We start from the raw sequence: 25,148 nt of genomic DNA, 5'->3' as shown, positions 1-25,148 counted from the left end.
TATTCTCACAATAGATTACAGTAGTAGTTCAAAAGCTGATGCTTAAATCCAATGTGGCGCCTCTGATGAAAAAAAAGATGCTTATTATAGATGTAAATATACATATACACATAACCTCTACCCACTAGATTATTGGCCATCAAATATTTTTCCTATGTACTTGTAGAAAATTAGTATTTTTCAGTATTTTATCCATTAGAGTTGCTGGAGTATTGGTTCTCTATGTATGCTGCCAACTTCCTGGGAGGATAGTTTTTGGGTGGTTGCTGTTTACCTGAGTAATTCAGAAGGCATCTGAGTTGTGCGCAAAGCACTCTGTTGGGAGTAGAGTGAGTTAGGCACAAGTCCTCTGTTTATGCTTTGCTCTGACTCCCAGGAAGCTCCACCTGCCCTCTTTGTTTACTTATTTATTTATGTATTTTGAGACGGAGTCTTGCACTGTCACCCGGGGCTAGAGTGGAATAGTATGATGTTGGCTCACTGCAACCTCTACCTCCCAGGCTCAAGCAATTCTCCTGCCTAAGCCTCCTGGGTTGCTGGGATTACAGGTGCCTGCCATAATGCCCAGCTAATTTTTTGTATTTTTAGTAGAGATGGGGTTTCACTATGTTAGCCAGGCTGGTCTCGAACTCCTGACCCTGTGACCTGCCCACCTCGGCCTCCCAAAGTGTGGGATTACAGGCATGAACCACTGCACCCGGCCTCCACCTGCCCTCTTTAAGGTGAAAGTCTAGCTTATCACTGTTACAAATAGGGCAGGGCATGGGATTTGGACAATCTGCATTTACTGAGGGTCCACCTGCCAAAATCTGAAGAAGACACTGAGAGCTGTTACAATGTTACTAGCAGGCAGAAAAGTCTTTCTCTGCAAGAACTCAAAATATAAGCAGAAAACAGGGTAACCACATAATAAAGGAATTATCTAAGGTATATTAATAAAAGGGCATTGATAGTGTTATTAATATGCATTATGAATGTCAAATTCAATAACATATTCAGATGAAAACTATGAAGGCCTGGACTTGCTGAAGGCATGGTTTTCACCTTTGCTTTTGGTATGCAGGTAGGTATTGCAAAATGTGCTATTTATAGAGATTAAGAAGATGCTGTAATGGAAAAAGGATTACAGTGTACAGCAAAGTTCCCATCTAAACTTGGTGCCACAGCAGAGGAATTAATCAACAAAGTGAAGACACCAATCCGCAGAATGGGAAAAAGTTATTCACCAACTACCCATCTGACAAGGGATTAATAACCAGGATATATAAGGAACTCAAACAACTCTATAGAAAAAAAATTTAATAATATGATTTTAAAATGGTCAAAATCTCTGAATAGACATTTCTCAGAAGAAGACATACAAATGGGAAACAGGTATATGAGAAGGTGCCCAGCATCATGATCATCAGAGAAATGCAAATCAAACTACAAAGAAATATCACCTCACCCCAGTTAAAATGGTTTTTATCCAAAAACAGGCAATAACAAATGCTGGTTATTTGTTATTGGAGAAAAGGAAACCCTCATACACTGTTAGTGGGAATGTAAATTAGTACAGCCACTATGGAGAACAGTTTGGAGGTTCCTCAAAGGAGCACAGATAGGACTCCATATGATCCAACAACCCCACTGCTGGGTATACATCCCAAAGAATGAAATCGGTCTATTGAAGAGGTATCTGCATGCCCATGTATATTGTAGCATGTTTCACAATATCCAAAATTAAGAAACAACCTAAGTGTCCATCAACAGGCAAGTGGATAAATAACTGTGGTACAGGTATAGAATAGAGTACTATTCAGCCGAAGGAAAGAATGAGATCCTGTCATGTGCAACAATATGGATGGAACTGGAAGTCTTTATGTTAAGTGAAATAAGCCAGGCACAGAACGACAAACTTCATATGTTCTCACCTATTTGTGGCAGCTAAAAATTAAAGCAATGGAACTGATGGAGATGGAAAGTAGAAGAATGGTTACCAGAGGCTGAGAAGGGTAGTGGGAGGGTAGGGGGAGAGTGGGGATAGTTAATGCATACAAAAAAGAGTTAGAAAGAATGTATGTGATCTAGTATTTGATAGCACAACAGAGTGACTATAGTCAATAACAATTTAATTTTCCAATTAAAAATAACTAAAAGGATGTAATTGAATTGTTTGTAACACAAAGAATAAATGCTTGAAGTGATGGAAACCCCACTTATCTCGATGTGATCATTACATTATTATATTGCCTATATCAAAATATCTCATATACCCCATAAATATATGCACCTACTATGTAATCACAGCAATTAAAAATTAAAATAAAAGTAATAATAGAGTGGGTGCCGGTAAAAAGATGAGAGAATGAATTGTAAATGGAGCATTAGTTCTGAAGCCTCAGGGCACAGAGAGACATAGAGCTCCAATATTGCCTCCTGTCAGTTATTGAAAACATTCCACCGACTGTATTGTGGCCATTATTTTAGAGTATGGGAACCCTTTTTTTCTTAACAAAAAGTCAGAATTTTTCCATTTCTTAGCCATGATGTGAAGGGAACTGATGATTTCTTTCTCCAAACTCTGTGGACCTTGTGAGTGAAACAGAGAGGGCAGACCATGCTTCAACATGAATGCAGCAGCTTCCTTTGGTCAAGACCTAACAGAAAACCCATGTTTCTAATTTAAGCATGAGACAGTAATTACTCATACAGCCAGAGAGGATTCCAAGTCCCTGCCTATTTGCAGCACTATCTAAAAACAATCAACTCATCTTTCAAATCTGACCAAACTACAAATGGTATGAGAACTCAGTCGTTTAATAAGGATGTTCATTTTGGCACTCAGCAGCTTACGCATGGCTCACAGATGGCATCTGTCTCGTTTTGCGTAATCCAATCATCCTGCACTACTGCGTCTCACACTTAGTCTCCAGGAGTAATTGAAAAGCTCACAGTGACAATTGTGTCTTCTTCCAGATGTCATCGCTATAAGGACTGGGGCTTTCATCACCTCCTTGACGTAGGATGTGTACATGGCTCTCCAGGCCAGAGTTGCTCCAAGCAAGGTAAAGAGAAATTACTTCTTTGCATTGCCTTTCAGTTGCTGCCTAGCACTGGTGTAAATGAATACGTTCTATAAATGGCCTCTCTGTCAGTGGGCAACTTGTTTCACTTTTGGCTGGGTACCATACTGAAAACATTCTGCTGCACGGCTTGAATCTTGTGGTAATTGGGCAATATAAAGGCATCCATGCCCAAGAAAGGATTCTAAAACATGTAAATAGTGGCTGTTTAGAAGGCACCATTTATTTAGAGGTAAGCTCTCTGCTATTAACACCTGCACGTCTGCTATCGTTTTCTGAAATCATGACAGTTTGTTCTCAATCATTTTTTTTTCCGGGGGGTGGCTTTTATTTTCATAACTTCTAAAGGGTGTGCAAAATTTTAAAGGCAAAGTATTGAAATGTTTCAAGCTGTAAGTTTGTTAGTTTCTTTTTCCCCTGAGGCTAGTGTTAATAGTTGTGTTTTACTTCAGTGTAAAAATATCCCTTTAAAAAAAAAATCAAAGATTCTGAAACAAGGAAATATGCAAAGCCTCAAAGCAGCTGTGTAAATTCACACAGGCTTTGGGCCTGTAATGAGCCAGCCTTAAGGGAATGATACTGGAAAATCAGATTTTTACTTAAAAATTAAATTACAATTATGAATGAGTGCTACATTCATTTTAGTAAAATATCAGCACCGTGTGTATTTCCTCAAGCTTTCTCTGCACACTGCCATCATCATCACGTATGTCATCAGTAAGAAATGCTGAGCATGAAAACAGCTGAGAAAAATTTTCAAGGTCAGTAAAAACATTATTTCAGGAAATACATTTTTAAAAAACGTATTTTTAAGGGGTTTTTAAACTGTTGATAATTTATGCATAGATTTGGGATTAAACTAGCATGAATAACTTCTGCTGAAGAGATAAAAATTAAACGATAAAATTGTTTCTCTTAAGTAGCTTACACAAAGAATAAGGACTCTATATTTAGTCGGGGCTTACACACGCACACACACACGCACACACACACACACACACACGCACACACACACATTCATTGCAGGAAAAATATCCAGATAGTTGCTGCAGTTCCTCACTATCTTAGAATCATCTGAGCTTCATGTGCAGAATTACAGCCTTAGAATTTTAGAAGAATAGTGAATATGTTCGAAATAGGTTGTTGACTATCTGAATTCTCATGATACATCCCGTCAAGTTGTGAGTTAACTTTTCTTTTAAGTGCGTCTTCACTGTCAATGTTATCAGCACAAAAATTACTGATCTGCTCATAAATTAATAGTAATAGCAAAAGTGACCTTCATGTAGAGATAACTCAAATATTCAACAAACATTTACTGAGTGCATGCCGTGTGCCAGGCATTGGGCTAATTAAATCCCCCCATCTCTATACTTTAAATGAGAGAAAAGCTGACTCACAGCAAAGAGTCATGGCCAAAGGCCATTTAATTAATTTGCTGTCTGGGAAAATAGCACAAGAACTGGGAAGAAAGCCCAAGTATGAGGACTGCTAAATTGTTCAGAATACAATGTGTTCTACTCCAGTAAACTACATGTTTCCTAACTATGTTCAACCAATGTAAACTTTCCTCTGTAAAACAAATGTAAAAATCTCAGAAGCACAACACATTCCTGCATATCCTCAGAGTTTTTCACCTGAACGGGAGGGTTTCATACATACAGTCGATTTCAAAGGGAACTGCTTATTAGTAGGATGGATCCTTTGCTGTGATTCTGCAAGTGAGAGAGTCATACCTCATGATTTCTCCGGGAATTGTCCAAAAATCTACAATGCAGTCTTTCTCATGGGGAAAAGTAGGAAAGTATTATCTATTGAGCACACACAGTACCTAATATTAAGAATTTTATACATGTTCAGAATTCAAATCCCTTATGAAACTTTATCTGTAGATGAGTAGAACCAAACTCAGAAAGTACCCAGCCAATGTCACACACTTGCCAGTGATGAACTGGGAGAGAAACCCCGTGTATCTGACCTTCAGTCCACATACTTACTTTATTAACAGACTGTGGTTCTGGCTGGGCGCGGTGGCTCATGTCTGTAATCCCAATGCTTTGGAAGGCTGAGGCAGACAGATCATTTTAGGTCAGGAGTTTGAGACCAGTCTGGTCAACATGGTGAAACCTCATCTCTACTAAAATTATAAAAATTAGTTGATGTGATGGTGCACTGCTGTAGTCCCAGCTCCTCGGGAGGCTGAGGCAGCAGAACCCCTTGAAGCTGGAGGTGGAGGTTGCAGTGAGCTGAGATCGTGTTACTGCACTCCAGCCTGAGTGATAGAAAAAGACTCTGTCTTTAAAAAAAAAAAAAAAAAGACTATGGTTCCTGTTATAGTGGTCTTCCGTTATTTCTTTCCTTCCTTCCATTATTATCATTATTATTATTCAAAATATATTTATTGAATACCTACCAAAGCCTGACCAATATTTTGGGGGCTGTGAATTAAATGTGATCAAATCAATGACTGGGTTTTAGAGGGTGGAGAAATGAATACCTCCCAAAATAAGTATGCTACAATACAAATGTGATCAGAGCTATAAGTCACATATAATATTATGGAAGCAGTAAACTAAAATAGACATTGATTCTGTCTTGTAGTGAGCGGGGGAGGTGAGATGATAGTGAGCCAGACCTTGAGAATATAGCTACTTGCTCTGTAAAGAAGGGTGAAGCTATTGTAGGCAATGGGAACATTCTGCTTTGCAACATCACCTAAGGGCTTCCAGTTTTCATAGAATAAATGGAGAAGGCTATTATGGAAGGACTAGGCCTAGATTTCACAGAGGAATTCTCCTAAATCTTCAAAGATCATATGCTCCTAATGCTATTTAAATCATTTTTTAGTATAGAAAAACAAGAAAAGCCACAAGAAAGTTTTGTGAAACAAGAAATATGTTGACACCTAAGCCATATAAAGATAGTACAAAAAATAAACTATAGACCAATCTCACTTATGAATACAGAAGCGAAAAATTAAATGTATTAGCAAACAGAGCCCAAGAACTCATCATAAAAATAAAACATCATGACCAAGTGACATTTATTCCAAAAATGTAAGGATGGTTCTATGTTAGGTAATCTACTAACATAATTTAGATATTTATAAATCTAAGTATAAAATCATATGATCATCTTCCCTCATCTTCAATCATCTGTGAAGATTGCCTTTGACAAAAATTGGCAACCATTTCTGATTAAAACACTAAAAAAAATATAAGAACTGATGATTTCATCTGATCAGATATATAACTGATATATGTATGTAAACCTATACCTGCACACACACACATTGCAGTCCTAAAGCTGGTATATTACTTAATGGAGAATACTAGAGGCATTTACAGAAGGGCCAAGAACAAGGCAAGAATGTCCACTAACTCCACTATGATCTCAACATATGTCAGGGTTGGGCACAGTGGCTCATACCTGTAATCCCAACATTTTGGGAGGCTGAAGTGAGTGGATCACTTGAGGTCAGGAGTTTCAGACCAGCCTGTCCAACATGGCAAAACCCTGTCTCTACTAGAAATACAAAAAATTAGCTGAGTGTGGTGGCATATGCCTGTAATCCCAGCTACTTGGGAGGCTGAGGCAGGAGAATCGCTTGAACCTGGGAGATGGAGGTTGTGGTGAGCCAAGATCTCACCATTGTACTCCAGCCTTGGTGGCAGAGTGGCACTCCAGCCTTGGTGTCAGAGTGAGACTCCATCTAAAAAAAAAAAAATAGAGATACTATTCCATTCAATCAGATTGGAATATATTAAAAAAATATGTTAGAGGTACTAATCCATTCAATCAGATTGGAATAAATAAAAGAGCCATGAGAATTAAAATAGAAGTAAAAGTATCTCTGTTTACCATTGATATTGTAGTATATCTGAGAAATCCAAGAGAATCAATGAAAACACTAACACAAACAACTTTAAAAATCAGTAAGGCAATAGACTCTTAAAATACAAAAATCAGAAGCCTTTCTATGCACAAACAATAGCTAGATAATGTAACAGAAGATGAAACTTCAGTTGCATTAGTAGCAAAAAGAGAATTTATTTAATCATAAGCTTAATAGAAAGTGTGTAGAATTTATATGAGGAAAAGTTAATATACTCCTGAAATATACAAAAGTGGACTTGAATAAGTTTGGAAATTTTTCTTGTTTTAGAATAGTACTCGTAAACATCACAAAGCTACGATTTATTCCCATCTTAATAAATTTAGCATAATCTCAATAAAAATAAAAAAGTTGTTTTTATGGAGCTAGTCAAGTAGATTTTGAAGTTTATATGAAAAAATAAAAATAGCTACAAGAATCTCAAAGAAAAGAAAAAATGAGAGGTGACTAGCCTTACTAGATATTTTTATGCAGTTTTATTGAGGAATAAATCAATATAAAAAACATGCACTTATTTAATATATACAAGTTTATATATTTGAACATTCACAAACACTTGTGAAACCATCACCATAGTTAAGATAATAGACATTTTCATCACCTCAACAAGTTTCCTTTTAAACATTATAAAGTCTCCTTGTGCTCCTTTGATGGTTTTGCATGTGTGCATACAAGTGTGGTAAGAACACTTAATGCAAGCTCTATTCTTTTATCAAATACCTTGCCAGATATTAAAACATACTATAAAGCTTCTATAATTAAAATAGTGTGGTATTGATTCATGAGTACATAGCTCAATGGTAGTGAATAGAAAGCTCATAAATAGACAAAAGTGTATATGAAAATGTAGTAATGAAAAAGACATTATCCCATTGGAATGTCATAAAGCAAGAAAGTACAAAACAGGTGGGTATATTTAAAAAGAACACAGGTAGTATCTGGTAGGTCCTCAAATTGGTCAAAACTGGGATAATTTTAGCATCAACAGGAATTATGATGTTAATAGATTATGGTACATGGAAAATAAAAAAGATGATAGGTTATCAAAAATAAATGAATAAATACATAAATTAATAGGTAAGTTCAAGGGTAAGAAAGGAAATCTCTTTATGGAAGAATATCTACTAAAATGTAGAATAAAACATAAAATAATAAAACCATCAGTTTACAATACCAACATAAATAACTGATTCAGATGAGATATGTTAACGGATGGCTAAAAAGTTTTGGGGAACAGGATCTTTATATAGTCTCAAGTATCACCCCACAGTTTACTTATTATTTACAAAAGATGAACAGTTCAATGAAAATAGATCTAGTAGATATCACCTTTACCAAGTGATCAAACTGGCCATCACTAATAATGAAAGTCATATTATGCGTCTTTTCATCAGATACAATGGGAAATACACAATATTACCTTTGTAGAATTCTTCCCCAAAGAATCTATTCATGAGAAAACTGACATATTCAGAGTAGGCTACTAAAGAGATATAACAACCAAATGTAACATTTGAAAATATGATTGATTCTAGAATTCTCAGATTTTGAGAATAGAGGAAATCTGAATATAAACTCTACATAAATAACATTTTATATCCATGTAGGATTTATTGTGTGCGGTAATAGTTGTGAATTGTAGGAGAATGTCCCTGTTCCTTCCTGTGAGAATCTTGGAAAATACACTTAAGTTCTTTGGAAATTTTATCTTCACTTTCTGTCATTGATAATCTGTATTACAATGTCACGTTAGCTTGACACATTATACCCAGTCATCTTTAGCAAGGCTGTCTAGAGCAGTGTGCATTTCATTTACCAGAACAAGCTATTCATTTTTTAAAGAAGAAAAATATCTTTGCTAAACTGATAGAACCATAGTGTCTATGAAGTTTTGGTGTGTGTTTCTTTATTGTTAGTGAAGTAAAAGATTATATTTGCTCATTATAATTGGAAATCTGTCTCTTGCCCATTTTGCTCAGGAACCCAGACCTGTGAAGGTCTCATGTGGAAATCCTGCCTGAAGGGAAACACTAGGACAGGCCTAGGTTCCTGTTTGTCATCCAGACCAGTTCCTATATCCTCAGTAGATCTTAGCATTGTAATCACCTGAGAGGTTTGTGAAGATGCAGTTACCAGGATTAACAATAATAACCATTGTGAACCACCTAAAGGACATGTGTTTGGTCAGATATTGAATATAAAGAGTATGGACCATTATGACTGTTCCTAAGAGCCTAGATCTTTATGAAGCCTAGCTCATCTCTTTTCTGTGAGGTAGTTTTGCAATTACTTTGAGCAATTATGGATGTTCCTTGGCTTACAATGGGATTATGTCCCAATAAACCTGTTGTTGAAAAACTGTTAAATTGAACCATCCTAAGTCAGGCACTAGCTGTAATCAGAACCACAAAGCTTACTTTCTGACCAAGATTCAATAAATTTTATATACAGTTGTAACTCTTCCAGTGACTAGCTTTGTGAAAATCACTTAATTTCTCTGGGGCTCTGTTTTCCCATCCATAAAGAGGTGACTATAATCCTAACCCACATGTTTATTTTGATGAGTGAGCTAATCCAGACAAGTGTACATTAAAAAGTCATATAAATGTTGGGTATACTTGCTCGTTCGAATTATTTTCTGCATGATTATTTTGTCTCTTCTCACCTCTTCCTTTTTATTCCCAGGAAGTCTGAAACAGTTTTGGGCAGAATGTCAACACTTGATAACTATCTCCTGATTGGTTACCGTTCTCACTGCACAGCAAAGATCGCTTTTATCTGAGGTGGTGTTCAGTGTGGCCTTGATTCTGACCAATCATAACTGATTCTACTTAAATAACCAGAATGTCTTGTAGGTCCATGCTTCTAATTAATTCTAAAACTATAATGAATCATCCAAGAATTTACATTCTTTAAATACCTACTGTGTGCCAGGAACCACACCAGACACTATACATACATTAGAGAGCCAAATGGACACATCTCTTCCTCCAAGTCTCTTCTTAAATAAAATGAGGTAAGTAGTGCAGAAAAAGTAGACCTATCTTTTAGCAATTACTTTCAGAACCATAAAATGATATGTAGAAGACATCCCACTAGAGTGTTATTAAACGCAACAACCAGAAAAACTCGAGAGCTAAATGAAGAGAGGTGGCTCTCAACTCCAGGAGAGTGGAATGAATACGAGCTTTTCCTTTTTGAATTATGCCCCATCAAGCCAATGTAGTAACTGGCAAGTCAGTCAAGTGAGTTACACTACCGAAGTACTCAGGCTCCACTTAAGCTCTGAATCCTTAGGGATGCCACCTGCACATACTCATATTCTGTTCAGCTTCCAGCCTAGCCCTAGCAAAGAAAGTGTTCATGGTTTCGGGAGATTCTAAAAGCGCAAATTAATGATACTTTCCTCTATCCTTTTTTACGTAGGTATAGTCTTTTCTTAATTTTAATGTATTAAAAATGCGTTATTTTTTAGCGCAGTGGAAAAAAGGTTGGTATCAAAATGTTTGATCAAAAAAGATGACAAGGATGTAAAGATCAGTTGTAGCAGACTGTTTTCTGAAAGCAACTTGTAAAAACATTCATTACATCATAAATGTGCACAATTTGCAGACTGGTGCACATTTATTTCACTTTCTGAATAGGATTGCAAAAAAATGGCAGAAGCTTTTTAATAAAGAAATTGCATTTATAATTATCTGTGTTTGAATATTGTAAATCTTCAGACTAATGAGGGCTTTTTCAGGAGAGAAGAGTGTTAGGGAGCAAACAATAGAGAATAAGAAGTCAGGGAAGCTTCCTGAAGGAAGTGAGGTATCAGTTTAGACCTGAAAAGATGAGTGGGAGTTAGTTTTCCAAAGAGAGGAGCTGTTAATTCTAGACAGGGGGAACAGCATTGAATTTTTCCAGAAATAGGAAGCACTTAAGTATGGCTGGAGCACCAAAGAGGAGAGTGAAGCCAAAGGAAATAACAGGACTCAGGGGTGACCTTCATATATACACAAGATAATGTTGTGAAATGTTCTTGTGTTTTCCTTTTCTACCAGTTCTTCCATTTGGAGGTGATGTTGTGCCGGAGAATTAGATTTGGTGTAGCAGGAATGCAACGAAGAGGAACATTCAATGCTGTGGGTGCTCGTTTGTTTTTTCAGCTTCCAAAATGAGCTCCATCAGGAGGCTGGAAAAGAATCCCAGAGAGAGCTAGAATAGGCTCTGCAGGGATCTACCTCAGGAGCACCAGATCTTGAGGGAGAGAAGAGGGAGATGGTGAGGTGGTGGTGGGGACAGACTGAGACTGGATTGCAAGTTGTGGGGTGCATATGGAGAAGAGCTGGAGAAGGCAGGAGAAGGCTACCTAGAACGGCTTGTGGCTGGCACCAGGGAGCTAAAAGAAAAGTGAGGCACTGAGTGCAGACGCACCCCTCATAGAGCCCTATTAACCTGCTGCTAATGGCGGAAGGTGTGTTTCTCCTGGCCAGTAGGTGTAGCTACCTGCCTCTTCATTGCCCTTGTATAGTCCAGCAGAACCACATGTCCTCTGGTCCCTGGGACTTTGCTGAGTCCATGGACTTTCTCAGTGATCCTCTTCTCTTCATGCCAGCCCCATCTCAATGGGCCAGAGTACCTGTAACTCCCCTGAAACTGTATGTCCTTGACCCCAGAGGAATAAAGAAGGCAAAGTGCCAGCTTCTGAGTTCCAGTGATAAAGATGGATCATACTTCCTGTCTGGTCGTGTTGTTGTGAGGATTAAAGGAGATAAAGTTTGCAAAGTGGCTAGCGTGGCATCTTGCACATACAGGTATTAAGCAAAGGTTACCCCTTACCACAACCTATAGGGATGTTCCTCAACATTGTATTAATCACAGCATACTTTAAAAGTTTGCAAAGATGCTCAATGGTTGAATAAATTTATTGAAAAATATTTAAATTATTACCAAAAATGTATACATATGCACATTTGAATAAAATGGTAATAATGAATCCCATTTACCCCTCATCTAGCTTCAAAATTATCAACTATTCAATCTTGTTTCAGCTTCATTTCCAGCTATTCTCTTACCTTTTAATTTTGAAGCTAACCCAGACTTTACATTATTTCAACTGCAAATATGTCCTCATGCATCTTTAAAGATAAGGACTTCAAAAAAAAACCATACCAATACCTTACCTTAAAAACTTAATAATTTTTTAATATTTATTAAATATCTAGTCAACTTTAAATAGCCAAATGTCTCATAAATGTCATAATTTTTTAAGTTTATTTGATTCAGGATCCAAATATATTTAAAAACATAATAAAAAGTTTGGCAGTAGCTAAATATCTAGACTCCTACAAATTCTGAGTCTCACATATTGGCTTTTCCTAAAGTGCAGCAAGGATATTGTATCATAATGAAATAATACTCCCTCATTTGGATGGCATTACTAAGTGTCTTTGCTTTGTTAATTCAATACAATTATTTTCTTAATCTCAACTTGGCCACTAAATAAAGGTGTGTCCTTGGCTATTCACTCAACTTGTCCAAGTTGCAGTTTTCATACTCTGAAAAAGAGAGTGTTGAACTAGAATTGATTATTCAGGCCTGGCGCAATGACTCACTTATAATCCCAGCAATTTGGGAGGTTAACTCGGGCAGATGACTTTGAGGTCAGGAGTTCAAAACCAGCCTGGCCAACATGGTGAAACCTCATCTCTACTAAAAATAAAAAAAAAAAAATTGCTGGGCATGGTGGCAGATGCCTGTAAATCCAGCTACTCAGGAGGCTGAGACAGGAGAATTGCTTGAGCCTGGGAGGCAAAGGTTGCAGTGAGCCACGATCACATACTCTAGCCTAGGTGACAAAGAAAGACTCCGTCTCAAAATAAATAAATAAACTTATTCGGCATGTTTTAATTGTGAACCTCCGGGTGGGAGGCAGGACAGCGCATAGTTGAGAGGAAACATCCAGCAGATCCGGCCTAGAGCCCTACCACATATAGGCCACATGAGCTGGGATTATTTCCTTAATCTCTCTTTGTTTCAGTTTCCAAGTCTGTGAAATGCAAATGAAAAACAACCAAACCCGGAAGATTTTTCCTGTATGCATATAGTGGTGGGGTACAGGGAAGGGTGGATAAAATGAGAAAATATGGGTACAGTGATTGTCACTAGGAATCCTTCAGTAAATAGTCAATATAGTTAGGCTATCAACTGAGGTAGGGGCTGAGGAGATGAGGCTGGAAGACAGGCAGAGGTGAAAATTGTGGCAGCCACATGGCCATTTAGCACTTGACATGAAGCTAGTCTGAACTGAGATTATCTTGTAAATAAACTACCCTTTGTACTTCTAAGACATAGTATGAACAAACAACATAAAATACCTCTATTTCTGATGATTCATTTATGCCAAAATCATAATATGATGGATATATTGTGTTAAATAAATATTGAAATTAATTTTACCCTTTAAAAATTTTTATAAATGTGGCTATTAAAACATTTAAAATTACATATGTGACTTGCATTGTATTTCTGCTGTACAGCACTGGGCTAGATCACTGATTGCTATTCCAATCAATTAGAACTGATCCTGCTCCTCTTATTGCCCATCTAGTCAACAAAATTAGGTTAGAAAATTGGGAAGTAGAGTGACCAGCTCCCTGTCCCTTAACCCCCACAAGCTATCCATTCCATTTTCTTTTTTTTTTTTCTTTCTTTTTAAAAAATCTTTATTAATACATAATAGTTACACATGTTTATGGGGTCATGTGATATTTTGATAAAAGCATGCAATGTGTCATGATTAAATCTGGGTAACTGGATATCCATCACCTCAAACATTTATCATCTCTTTGTATTGGGAACATTCTAAATCCGTGTTCTTAATAGTTCACGCACCTGTCCTCCTCTCCATTTCCATTGCAAACCTATTTAATTGCCTTACCGACCTAATGGCCCCTCTCTAGTCCATACTGCTTCTTAAATCCTTCGGTTTCCCCAGGGCCTTCAGAGACAGGCAAATTCCTCATTAAGGCATACATTTCCCTTCACATCTGACTTCAACTCCTTAACTCTCTCCTACCAAAACTCCTCTCCATCAAGTTTTACTTCACCCAGGTGTCTGCAAGTGCCTCTTGTGCCTATAGCAACCCCTGCCACTGCCCTAGCTCATAAGGGTTGAGTCTCAACTCCACAATTTATTGTCAAATATTCGGAAAGTTACAAGACCTCTCTGAGCTTCATTTTTCTTCTAAAAAAGGATTCTACCTCTCGGAAGTTTTTTTTTTTTTTTTTTAATTTTTTATTGGATTATAGGCTTTGGGGTACATGAGCAGAGCATGCAAGACAGTTGCGTAGGTACACACATGGCAGTGTGCTTTGCTTTTCTTCTCCCCTTCACCCACATTTGGAATTTCTCCCCAGGCTATCCCTCCCCACCTCCCCCTCCCACTGGCCCTCCCCTTTTTCCCCCAATAGACCCCAGTGTTTAGTACTCCCCTTTCTGTGTCCATGTGTTCTCATTTTTCATCACCCACCTACGAGTGAGAATATGCGGTGTTTCATTTTCTGTTCTTGAGTCAGTTTGCTGAGGATGATGTTCTCCAGATTCATCCACGTCCCTACAAACGACACAAACTCATCATTTCTGATTGCTGCATAATATTCCATGGTGTATATGTGCCACATTTTTCCAATCCAGTCTATTATCAATGGGCATTTGGGTTTTGTAAGGATTAAACAAGGTAATGCGTGTGATGCCTTAACACAAGAAAACCAACAATAAATGTTGTCAAAGATTTTCTGGGGAAATGTTCATGCACCCTTCACACGCATGCGTGCACACACACACACACACACACACAGACAACCCACCTGTTATCTGCCTCACTTGGGCTTCCACAGACTCTCTGCCCTCCTCACTTATACCTCTTCTCTTTGTATTGTAGCCATTTGTTCACTCATTCTTGCCTCTAGATCGGTAGTTCTCAAAGTGTAGTAATAGGTACAGCTGACCCAGCGTCACCTGAGAACTTGTTATAAACGCAAATTCCTGAGGCCATCCCAGATTTACCAAATCAGAAATTCTGGGACTGGGGCCCTGCAATCTGTGTTTTAACAGGACCTTAATGTGAGTCTGATGCTTGTATTTTGAGGACAACAACTCAACTGCATCTCTATGGCTTGGACCACATCCAGTTTACCTTGCATTGCCACCCTGCCCAGCCACTACTTGTCAAATGAAAAAAATGTATGAATAAATCCTGATAATGATGTGAGGCTGTAAAAGGATGTCAGCCGAGGAAACTCATGGTCTGATTGTTTTTTTGGAAAAGTGTTAAGTTCTTGGCTGGTCACAGTGGCTCACGTCTGTAATCCCAGCACTTTGGGAGGCCAAGACAGGTGAATCCCCTGAGGTCAGGAGTTTGAGACCAGCCTGGCCAACATGGTGAAATCCTGTCCCTACTAAAAATACAAAAAAAAAAAAAAAAAAAAAATTAGCTGACTGTGGTGGCAGGCGCCTATAATCCTAGTTACTCGGGAGGCTGAGGCAGGAGAATCACTTGAACCTGGGAGCCAGAGGTTGCAGTGAGCCGAGATGGTGCTACTGTACTCCAGCCTGGGCAACAGAGTAAGACTCTGTCTCAAAAAAAAAAAAAAAAATTGTTAAGTTCCGTAGGCTCTGTATGATATATAATATATATATATTTTTTTTTTCATATAGATTTGAGGAAGAAAATATTAAAAGCAATGAATTTGCTTATGACAAAAGTATTATTTGAAAATCTAGATTTATAATTCAGATAGAAAAATTAATTATTTACAAAAATTATGCCTTCCTTTTCAAAATCATTTAAAAATATATTATTTTGTTATTATATTTATATTTAGTGTTTTATAAATTAATCAGGAAGAGCAAGTGTATCTCTATGTAAAATTTGTCAACAAATATATTGTCTCACAAATTATAATTTAATTAAAGAATATTTACAAATGTCTTACACAGATTTAGTATTTGTAGGTTTTCTGGGTCTGTAGTACAATCCTCATGTTTGGATTAGACAAGCAAAATTTTATAGGAAGTGAATGTACTAAAAAATTAAAATGTCATTTAAATTTTAATATTAACAAAAATAAGAAAAGTTTCATACATTTTTGAAATGTATGAAAATACTAATATAGAGACTATATTACTAATATAGAGACATACTAATACATACTAATATAGAGACATACTAATATAGAAACTATATATTATTTATCTTATTTTGGATAGAAATGGAATAAAGCAATCATCTAGAAATATCTAGAGGCTATTAATACTTAAATTAACAGAAAAACTAATTGATTTAAATACATGGAAGAATAAAGCAAACCCAAAGACACATGACTCTTAAGAAAATTACAGTGCTGAAGGAGCTCCAAGATGCTCCCAATTACATACCCATCTCTCATCAGCAAATTCTCATCCCAGAAGTTGGGGAGGAATTGAGCCAGTTGATGTATGGGCACACTTTTGGGCCTTCAACTCAGGCAATGCCTCCACATTTTCTTTTGACCTTTGAAGACTCTTCTCTACAAAATGAGGGCTTTTATATTGATTCCTTCCAAAAGGAAGACATAGTTTCCTGCCCTGACTCCTTCCTCCCTGCTAGTAGAACTGCAGTTTTTCTTTTATTGAGGAAGTAGGTCCCTGTCCCTGGAAGCTCAGTCATGATGTTCTAAACCTGCCAGGGTAAACCCATTTACTCTTTGCCTGTGATTATTTAGTAAGTGAGCATACAGCCCTGTGGCAGACAATGAGACACTGTCTGTTTGCAGCTTCTAGGAAGGATTTTTATTCTCTGATAAAAGAAAGACAGCTATGGGAAGAAGGTCTCTTTGGCACACATCCTTTTACTCCTTTTTAAAAATTATGTTGTTAGCTATCATGGAACCACAGGCTATGCAGGTTTTAGGGAGAGAATGAAAAGCATGGATGGGAAGAGACAAAGGGTTAAGGAAAGAGAGACTGAGGATCATAAGGGAGAAGAGATTAAGAGACAAGGAATGTGAGAGCCTGAGGGCAAAGTGGGAATGGGAATAAGGGGCAGCTAGTTGAGACTTGGTGAGTGGGGCTGGGGGTGGACATAGGAAAAGACTAGGGGCTGTTGAGGATGGTGTGGGAACAAGGGGTAGGGGAAGATCCTGAAGGTCCCAGAACCTTGGAGTCCTGTTTTCTCATGGCCCTCTTAGGCCTGTCATCCCACCCATTTAAAAATAGTTGGAAGAAGTAGGTTCTTGGTGGATCTGTAAATTCGGTTCATTCAGCCTATTGGTTGTGGTATGCTCTCTGCTAACTACCTTCTCCTCTTGCCTCTGGCTGTGGGCTCCTTCTGTACCTAGACCAGTGAAAATATGTGGTCAGTTTGGTGAATTGGTCATTCAAAGAAAATTAATAATAATCCTAATGTGTTGGAGTGTGAGCTAAGCAAAAAATGGCTTTAAGATGCTAGCATGAAAGAATAAACTGAATAAATTGAGCATTTCTCATGTGAAATGCTGGAACCTTCATTATATTCATAAGGATATCTCTGAAAAGATTCATAGTGAAGTTTGGCACATTTTTGATTGTTTATTGGCTTTTTAAGTGTTTCTTCATGTGTGTGAATTGCCTATTTATATACTTTGTCCATATTCCTATTGGTTTATCTTTTTCTAACATTTGTACGAGTTTATACATTATAGATATCAATCCTTTGTCTGTGATATATATTGCAAATATTTTCTCCCAACCTATTCCTTGGCATTTAAGCCTTTAATCCGCTTGAAATTTATTGTGGTGTCTGGTACAAGACTGGAATCTAATGGGATTTTTCTGTTTAGAAGTTAGACTTTTCACAGCACCCTTCATCGAATAATCCATCTGATTCTCATTAATCTGCAGTGCTTCTTTCTTAGGTCTCAGATGTAGAAGAGTCCATTTCAGGGCCATCTATTGTGTTTTAGCAAATTGCTCTGTAAATTCTTGCAGAGATTTAATTATTGTGTTATTATGTGGGTTTTTTGTTAATATTAATTGGAATTTACCTGTTCTCATCTTTTTTATAGCTTGGTGCAAGGTTGGTGCAAAAGCAACTGTGGTTCTTGCCATTATTATTATATTTGGCAAGAATTATATTATCACAGCTGAGGTTTATAACCGTTTTGTCAAGTTAAAATATAAATATGGGTATTTAGGAAGTTTGTTCCAGTGAATGAAGGGTAAGTGATATGGATTTGTATATTGCATTAATCCCTGGTGCAAATGTGTATGATGCTAACCTCTTCAGGAAGCAACACTATTTTCATATGTAGTGTTTTATAAATTTGAGAAAAAGTAAGTGTATCTCTGTGTAAAATTTGTTAACAAATATATTGTCTCACAAATTGTAATTTAATTAAAGAATAGTTCCAAATGTCTTACACAGATTTAGTATTTGTAGGTTTTCTGGGTATGTAGTACAATCCTCATGCTTGGATTATACAAGAAAATTTTATAGTAAGTGAATATGCTAAAAAATTAAAATGTTACTTAAATTTTAATATTAACAGAAATAAGAAAAGTTTCATGGTTGAAAATACATACTAATATAGAGTTTATACGTTATTCATCTTATTTTGGATCAAAATGAAATAAAGCAATCATGTAGAAATATCTAGAGGCTATTAATGCTCAAATTAAAAGAAAAACTGATTGATTTCAATACATGGTATGAAGAATAAAGCAGACCCAAGACACATGAGTCCTAAGAAAATTATACCGCTGAAGAAGCTCCAAGATGTGCACTTTGAAGTCCTTCCTATCCCCTGGGTCTTTAAGGAATACAAGGCTAGCCGACACTATCTACTAATTATTCATCATCTTTTGTCAAACTAGTTACCAAAGACCATGTGAAAAAACCCAGGCTCTTGGACCTCACGCCTGTTTTCTTCACAGGTTGTTTTGCAGAAGCTTCTTCTATGTGTCATCCTGTTCTACACTGTGTACTATGTGTCCCTGAGCATGGGCTGCATAATGTTTCAGTAAGTAGGATATTGTCTTCAAACAGAATTAAAAAGCTAACATTGACTAGGAAAGGACTTTATATTTAACATTTCACAAGTCTTTATGGATTAGAGGACATGGATTTTTAATGGCATATTTTCTTACTTTTATTTATTTATTATTTTTTGTAGAGACAAGGTCTCACTATGTTGCCTAGGTTGGTCTTGAACTCCTGGCCTCAAGTGATCCTCCTGCCTTGGTCTCCCAAAGTGCTGAGATTACAGGCATGAGCCACTGAATCCAGCCTACTTTCATTACTTAAGTAAAAATAGGCAAATATTCTATCTCTGAAAATGATAAAAATAACAATCATGAAATGAAGTGGCTAGAACCAGTTAGGACCGTTTCTCCTACCTCTTTGGAGGATGTTCATGGAAAGAAAGTGAACCCATTACTCCCTGGTCTGGTATCAGAGCAGGTTTGAACAAGAAAGGAGATTAGAGATCATCCACATCCAATCTAAATAATTTTGGTTATATATTGGAAATCGCTTTTGGGAGTCAGTAGACTCACATTCTGACCCAAGTTCTTAGTAACTTTCTGAATCATCTTAACCAAATCACGGTATATCCTATTTCAATGCTTTCATTTGTTGAATGGAATAATCCAAAAAAAGAGCTATTATGAGGATAAAATGGGATAGTACATGTATTTTAATGGTATCATTTCTATGTAAGTGTAAAACATTATTTTTTCAGGTAAATTTTTGTCTTGCTATGGTTGAATTTTGTCTCTACAGATTTAGGTTGCCAATATATTGGTTGCCTTGAGATACGTTATGTGTATTTACAAATGATTTCCTAGAAATTGAGTGCTTATACAATTCTATTGTGCAAGCAAAGAATTCTATTTCAATATGCAAATTAATACCAATATGCAACTATCAAAATATAATGATACCAATGTTTGCAGTGGAAAGAATGTTATTCAGCATGCTTGGAGGCAAACCCACAGAGGAAGTATCTGGTGCTCACATGCAGTCTTAGCCTCTTCTCTGAAATTGGAGATGGTGAGGCTATGCCTGGGGTAAGGAGAAGGCAAGACCCTATAGGATCCTCTGAGAATGGAATACCAAGGGTTTGTAGTTAACATGAGTCAGAGGTGAGGAATTTGAAGTAATTAGACCTTAAAGCTTCAGGAGGCAACTAACTGGTTGGCCGGGTGCACGCAACTACAAACTTGGGCCTAGTATAAAGTCCAGGTGTATACTTTGTAGACTCAGATTTTAGAACAGGAAGGGAAATGAGAGATTAATCTCTCCGATTTACAGAGAGGAAACTAGAGCTTAGAGAGGTTAGGTGACTTGTCCAAGTTCATGGTTGTAACATCAGGAGGATTAAAACCTGTATGTTGCGTAGGTACACACTGTCTTGCATGCTCTGCTCATGTACCCCAAAACCTATAATCCAATAAAAAATTAAAAAAAAAAAAAAAAAAAAGAACCTGTATGTTGCTGTTTTTAAACCTCCGCTGTCTCCAGGATATTAAGTGCTCCTTCCATGTTTGATGGCAGGAACTACCAAGATTCTAGCTGAGACATCAGATAAAATTAAGCCCACTTGATGAACAATGTAGGACTTAATTGGACAAAGTAGACAATGTGGACAAAATGTTATTTGGCTGTCATCCAAGTCGGCCAGTTTAAAATTTTTTTTCTTTTTAGCTCATTTCCTTTTTTTCTGCTTAGCACATTTTTATATAAATGGTATCAAATAATAGGTGTCATTTTATAACTTTTTCAACATTACATTTCAAAAATATATCCATGATTGGATGTATTTAGCATTTAATTATTTTATCTTAACTGCTATAGTAGCTCACTTAATTTTAAGAAATATGTTACAGCACCATTTTGGTGGGACCTATTTTACATCTGAAGAATTATTGGCTTGGTCCTGAAGTGAGTTTACATTTTGTAACCAGACTGCCTTGTCCCTTGTTACCTTTTCTCCCTCTCACCTTATGATTGAGCTGAAATTTTGCTGTAATTGTTACTACAACTTGTAATCTAGCAAGAAGAGTAAAAGGTTTGAGTCAGAAAAAGATTCTATAGAAATTATTGTCATCATTGCTGATTCCTTCCCATTTCGGCAAGTTTTTAAATGTGCCACAATGTGGGTAAATCGAATGACTTATCCTTGTATGTGAATAGCAATGTGGAAAGCTTTGAAGTGCAGTTATGAACTGCCTCAGCCAGAGTAAACTGTTCTCATTTACAACATCTTTAGGGTGCATGAGTTGGATGTCCTGGCACCATTCGATTTCAAAACAAATCCCTCATGGAGCAACGTATATTACAAAGGTAATTGTTTTAATTTTAAATACTTATCAATTAGTGAACTAAATGCCACTAAAATTAATTTTTTAATAAAAAAATTTAAATATCAGGCTTGTCTCACAGTCATCTGTGTATTTTATCTGACTTCAACAATTAATTAGGAAAAGTGCCATCAAAAGTTTTAAAGTTGTTATTCCTTGGAGATTGATTAAGATGGATTATGTGGATAAAAGGAAAAAGAATTCTTATATAAATTTTCATTTCATGGTACAGGGGGTAAATTTTTGTTCATTAAATATTTTTAAAGAAAAGGAGGAATAGTGACTTAATGTGCTGATGTAGAAAAATATTTGTGAGACATAAAATAGAAAATTAAATACAACAAAAGATTTCATATAGTATAATTTCATTTTTGTGGCATAAAGTAAAATACATGGTTGTCAGTGATAAGAAATCTGGAGAATTATGCAACAAACTGTTATCTCCCATCTGGGATGACAGAGGACTTTCATTTTCTACTTTGTACATTTCTGCTTGGTTTTATTTTTCTTCCCAAAATAGTATAGAACTTGTTGCAGAGGAAAAACAGTAAGAAAGAATATACTAAGGCAGAGTTTCTCTTTCTTAAATTTGGCATTGTTATTGAATAGCTATTAATTAATATGTAATATGTTCACCTTATGTGTGTTAATAATCACACCTAGGTACCTTGAATATACGTAAAACATACTTTTTGGGACTCTTCATGGTGGGTTTGCCCCATTTTTGAAAAGTAAAATTTTAATGTTATTTTCTATTATAAAATAAAACATATTAATTAATGGAAGCTTAAAAATATCTACAAGAAGAAAAATGAAAAATAAATTAATCACATATGTATATCCTATGTACAGTAATTACTCTTAATATTTTGTTAAGTTTTTCCCTATTATTGTTTTTCAATGTACTATCAATTCCTTAGATTGACAGTACATTCTGGGGCATTCTGGGGATCTTCAGAGATCATTACAAAACTACTGGACAATCTTTTGTGGGGACAATTCATTAAAAAACTATTGGACAATCCTTTGGGGGGACAAATACGCAAATATAGAAAAATTGCTAAAGGCCAATGAAAGTTGATTTCTAATGTAATTTGTATAGGAAACTTAGTTAGAGTTACCAAATTCAAATAAAAAGCTTTAGAACAGCCTCCTCAAATGGGTATCCTTGTTTGGTATCATTACTGATTTAATTTTGGGTAGTGAAAAATATGTGAAGACAAGATACTTTGATTCTACGATACAAGAGGTCTAATACTTTATCTTAACTTTCCTTCAGGCACTTCCCTAGTTTTTACCAATACTATCCACCAGTGATTAAAAAAAATAGTCCCAGTAAAGAGATGAGTATGGGCCATGTGTGTGTTTTGGGTAGAGGAAGAGATTTAAAACTCAACGGCCATTATTTAATTCTAGCCTTTGGGTCAGTCAATAAAGAAAGGACAATATCATAGGCTTATTGAAGAAGGCTGTGTTTTTTCATAGCAGAGATTAGTGATGATCTTTTACATAGCAGGGATTAGTGAAGATCCCCAGAACGCCTGGCAGAGTTTACAATCGTCCTTTCCTCTCATGAAACACAAACATTTGTACAAAGATATCAATAAACCCTTGGCCCATTAGATCTTTAATTTTGGGCTTGGGGAGATACATGTCATAACTTTTCAAAGTTGTTTCTCTGAGAATCGATATTTGTCTAATCTCAGAGATATTAATAAAATCTAAGAGTAGTCTCCGAGACTTTGGCATGTATTTATTATGGTCAGGTTTTGTGTAGGTTTCAATAACTTTGTCACCCACGAGATCAGTTTTAGCAAGGACAATGGAAAGTGTGAGTCCAGTTAAAACATTTCAATTAGTGATATCTGTCCTTTGCATTGCAGAGAATAGTTTGCAAGTTTCTTTCATTTTTACTTTAAAACTCCCAACAATTTTTTTGAAATAGATAATACTCCATATTCCAATTTATGGAGAAGAAAACAGACTGATCTAGAAGTTAAAATCCTGCTCAAGTTCTTATAACGTTTTTTAAAAAGAGAGAGAGGGAAAGAGACAGACAGAGATTCACTCTGTGACCCAGGCTGGAGTGCAGTGCAGTGCAGTGACGTGATTATAGCTTGCTGTAACCTCAAACTCCTGCACTCAAGAGATCCCCCCACCTCAGCCTCCTGAGTAGCTAGGACTATGGGGCACACTATTATGCAAGGCTAATTTTTTAAAAATTCCTTTTAGAGACAGGGTCTTGCTATGTTACCCAGGCTGGCCTTGAACTCCCAGCTTCAAGTGATCTTCCCACCTTGGCCTCTCAAAGTACTGGAACTACAGGTGTGAGCCACCATGCCTAGCCAAGGTCTTATGACTCTTAAGCTGTAAAGGCGAGCCTTAAAGCTGGTATCTTGACTTCAAATTTTGTATTACTTCCTTTAAGTCATGCCCTATCATAGACAAAGCATAAGTATTCTCTATTAATGAACATTAATACAGTTTGTGCAAGATTAAAATCAGTACCTCTGAGCAGCTGCAAGTTAACCTATCAAATCTCTAAATGCTGACAAAAGAGGCATCTCTCTTTTCCTACAATAATGTAGTGATTCTGTAAACCAGTGGGGGAGGGAGGAATGAAATGTGATGGAAAGAGATGGTGTCAATATGACACAATAGGACAGTTCTTTCCTTGATATTAGGTGGCAGGACATGCTGAACTGATCTCCACTGGTCAAAGGGATTCCTGTGCAATTGAAAAGGAGTTAGTATGAATTCTGTATTTAACTTTTGAAACCTGTTAAGTTAAATTAAATAGAATTGAAGAGGAATAAGTGTGAGGTCTTTAAAAAGATTGCACCTGGGGCTTGTTTCCTTGGTACCTCGCTTACCAGCTACAATCACTGGCTTGCTGGATAATAAATTACTTCTGCACAGTAGGACATAAGGTGATTATTTTATTTTTTGCTTTGAAAAATATAGAGTTTGTCTACCTAGATGTATTTACTCCTGAATTATCTGAACATGCCACTTATTTCCTGTGCTTTAAAAAGAAAGAAAGGTAATTTTTATGGAAAGTGGTATCATTTACAAAGGGACCTTGGTGGTTTATCACATATATCCGTCTCTTTAAAGTCTGATGGATCTCTCTTTTGAAACGGTGATAGTCTTAAAGATCCATATCAAAGACAAGAGAAAGAAGATTGACCCATCACGTGTTCAGGACTCTTAGAGATTTGTGGTTCTCACCTGTAAATATCCAGCTCTTTATACATGTTCAGGTAAACCACTCTGTCACAACCAGTGTGTTTAGAACAGTGTCTCCATCCAGACTGTCTTCCATCCATGGTTATCAGTTAGGTTTCCCAAGTGACAATTTGAATGGATCGTTTTATTATAAAGATACAAAGGAACTCATTTGCAAGTTAGGCAGCGCTTGGTATCAAACAAATGTTGCAGTTTGATAAACTCTTACATTTGGCTTATTTTTTTTTCATTTCTTAAAATTCAGAATTGTTTTTTCATTAGTTTTAATATATCTTAAAATAAGAATTGCAATCCGATTACAGATTTGCACATATTGGTTACATTATAACATTTCTTTATTATATTTCACCTTCTAAAATGTTAAGTACAAAGAATGTGAAACAGAAATGATATATATTGTTGTTTTCTATAAATCTAAGAATTATTAAAAGATAAAATATATTAATAATTTTACCCAGATTTGAGGATTGTTAGGAAATGGAACATTTAAAAAATTCTTACCAAAATTTCTTCTCAGAGTAAGCTTTCCTGGTCTTGTTACTAGTTGTCTTTCAGAATGTGAGTTGCTCTAGTC

At 36.4% G+C, this 25,148-nt stretch overlaps 1 protein-coding gene across 8 annotated transcripts in view; it reads left to right on the top strand.

Moving 5' to 3' along the window:
- Positions 1-2,906: 2,906 nt before the first annotated feature.
- Positions 2,907-25,148, top strand: part of TMEM244 (transmembrane protein 244) — a 33,732-nt gene continuing 11,490 nt past the window's right edge. For 4 of the 8 annotated variants that reach the window (XM_008995030.5, XM_008995032.5, XM_008995029.5 and 1 more), the window contains exons 1-3: positions 2,907-3,047; positions 18,899-18,984; positions 21,235-21,308. In XM_008995030.5, the coding sequence (XP_008993278.3) occupies positions 3,015-3,047; positions 18,899-18,984; positions 21,235-21,308 (193 nt within the window). In that variant the 5' untranslated portion in view covers positions 2,907-3,014. Of the gene's footprint in view, positions 3,048-3,073; positions 3,298-3,742; positions 3,827-9,845; positions 9,977-18,898; positions 18,985-21,234; positions 21,309-25,148 lie in introns of those variants that run through there. The other 4 variants (XM_078370790.1, XM_078370786.1, XM_078370787.1 and 1 more) reach the window with 3 other exon arrangements.

This window comes from Callithrix jacchus, chromosome 4 (assembly GCF_049354715.1).
Source record: "Callithrix jacchus isolate 240 chromosome 4, calJac240_pri, whole genome shotgun sequence".
In the NCBI taxonomy this organism is placed as follows: Eukaryota; Metazoa; Chordata; class Mammalia; order Primates; family Cebidae; genus Callithrix; species Callithrix jacchus.
The sequence above is the reverse complement of the archived record's forward strand: the minus strand, read 5'-3'. Positions and strand labels throughout refer to the sequence as shown.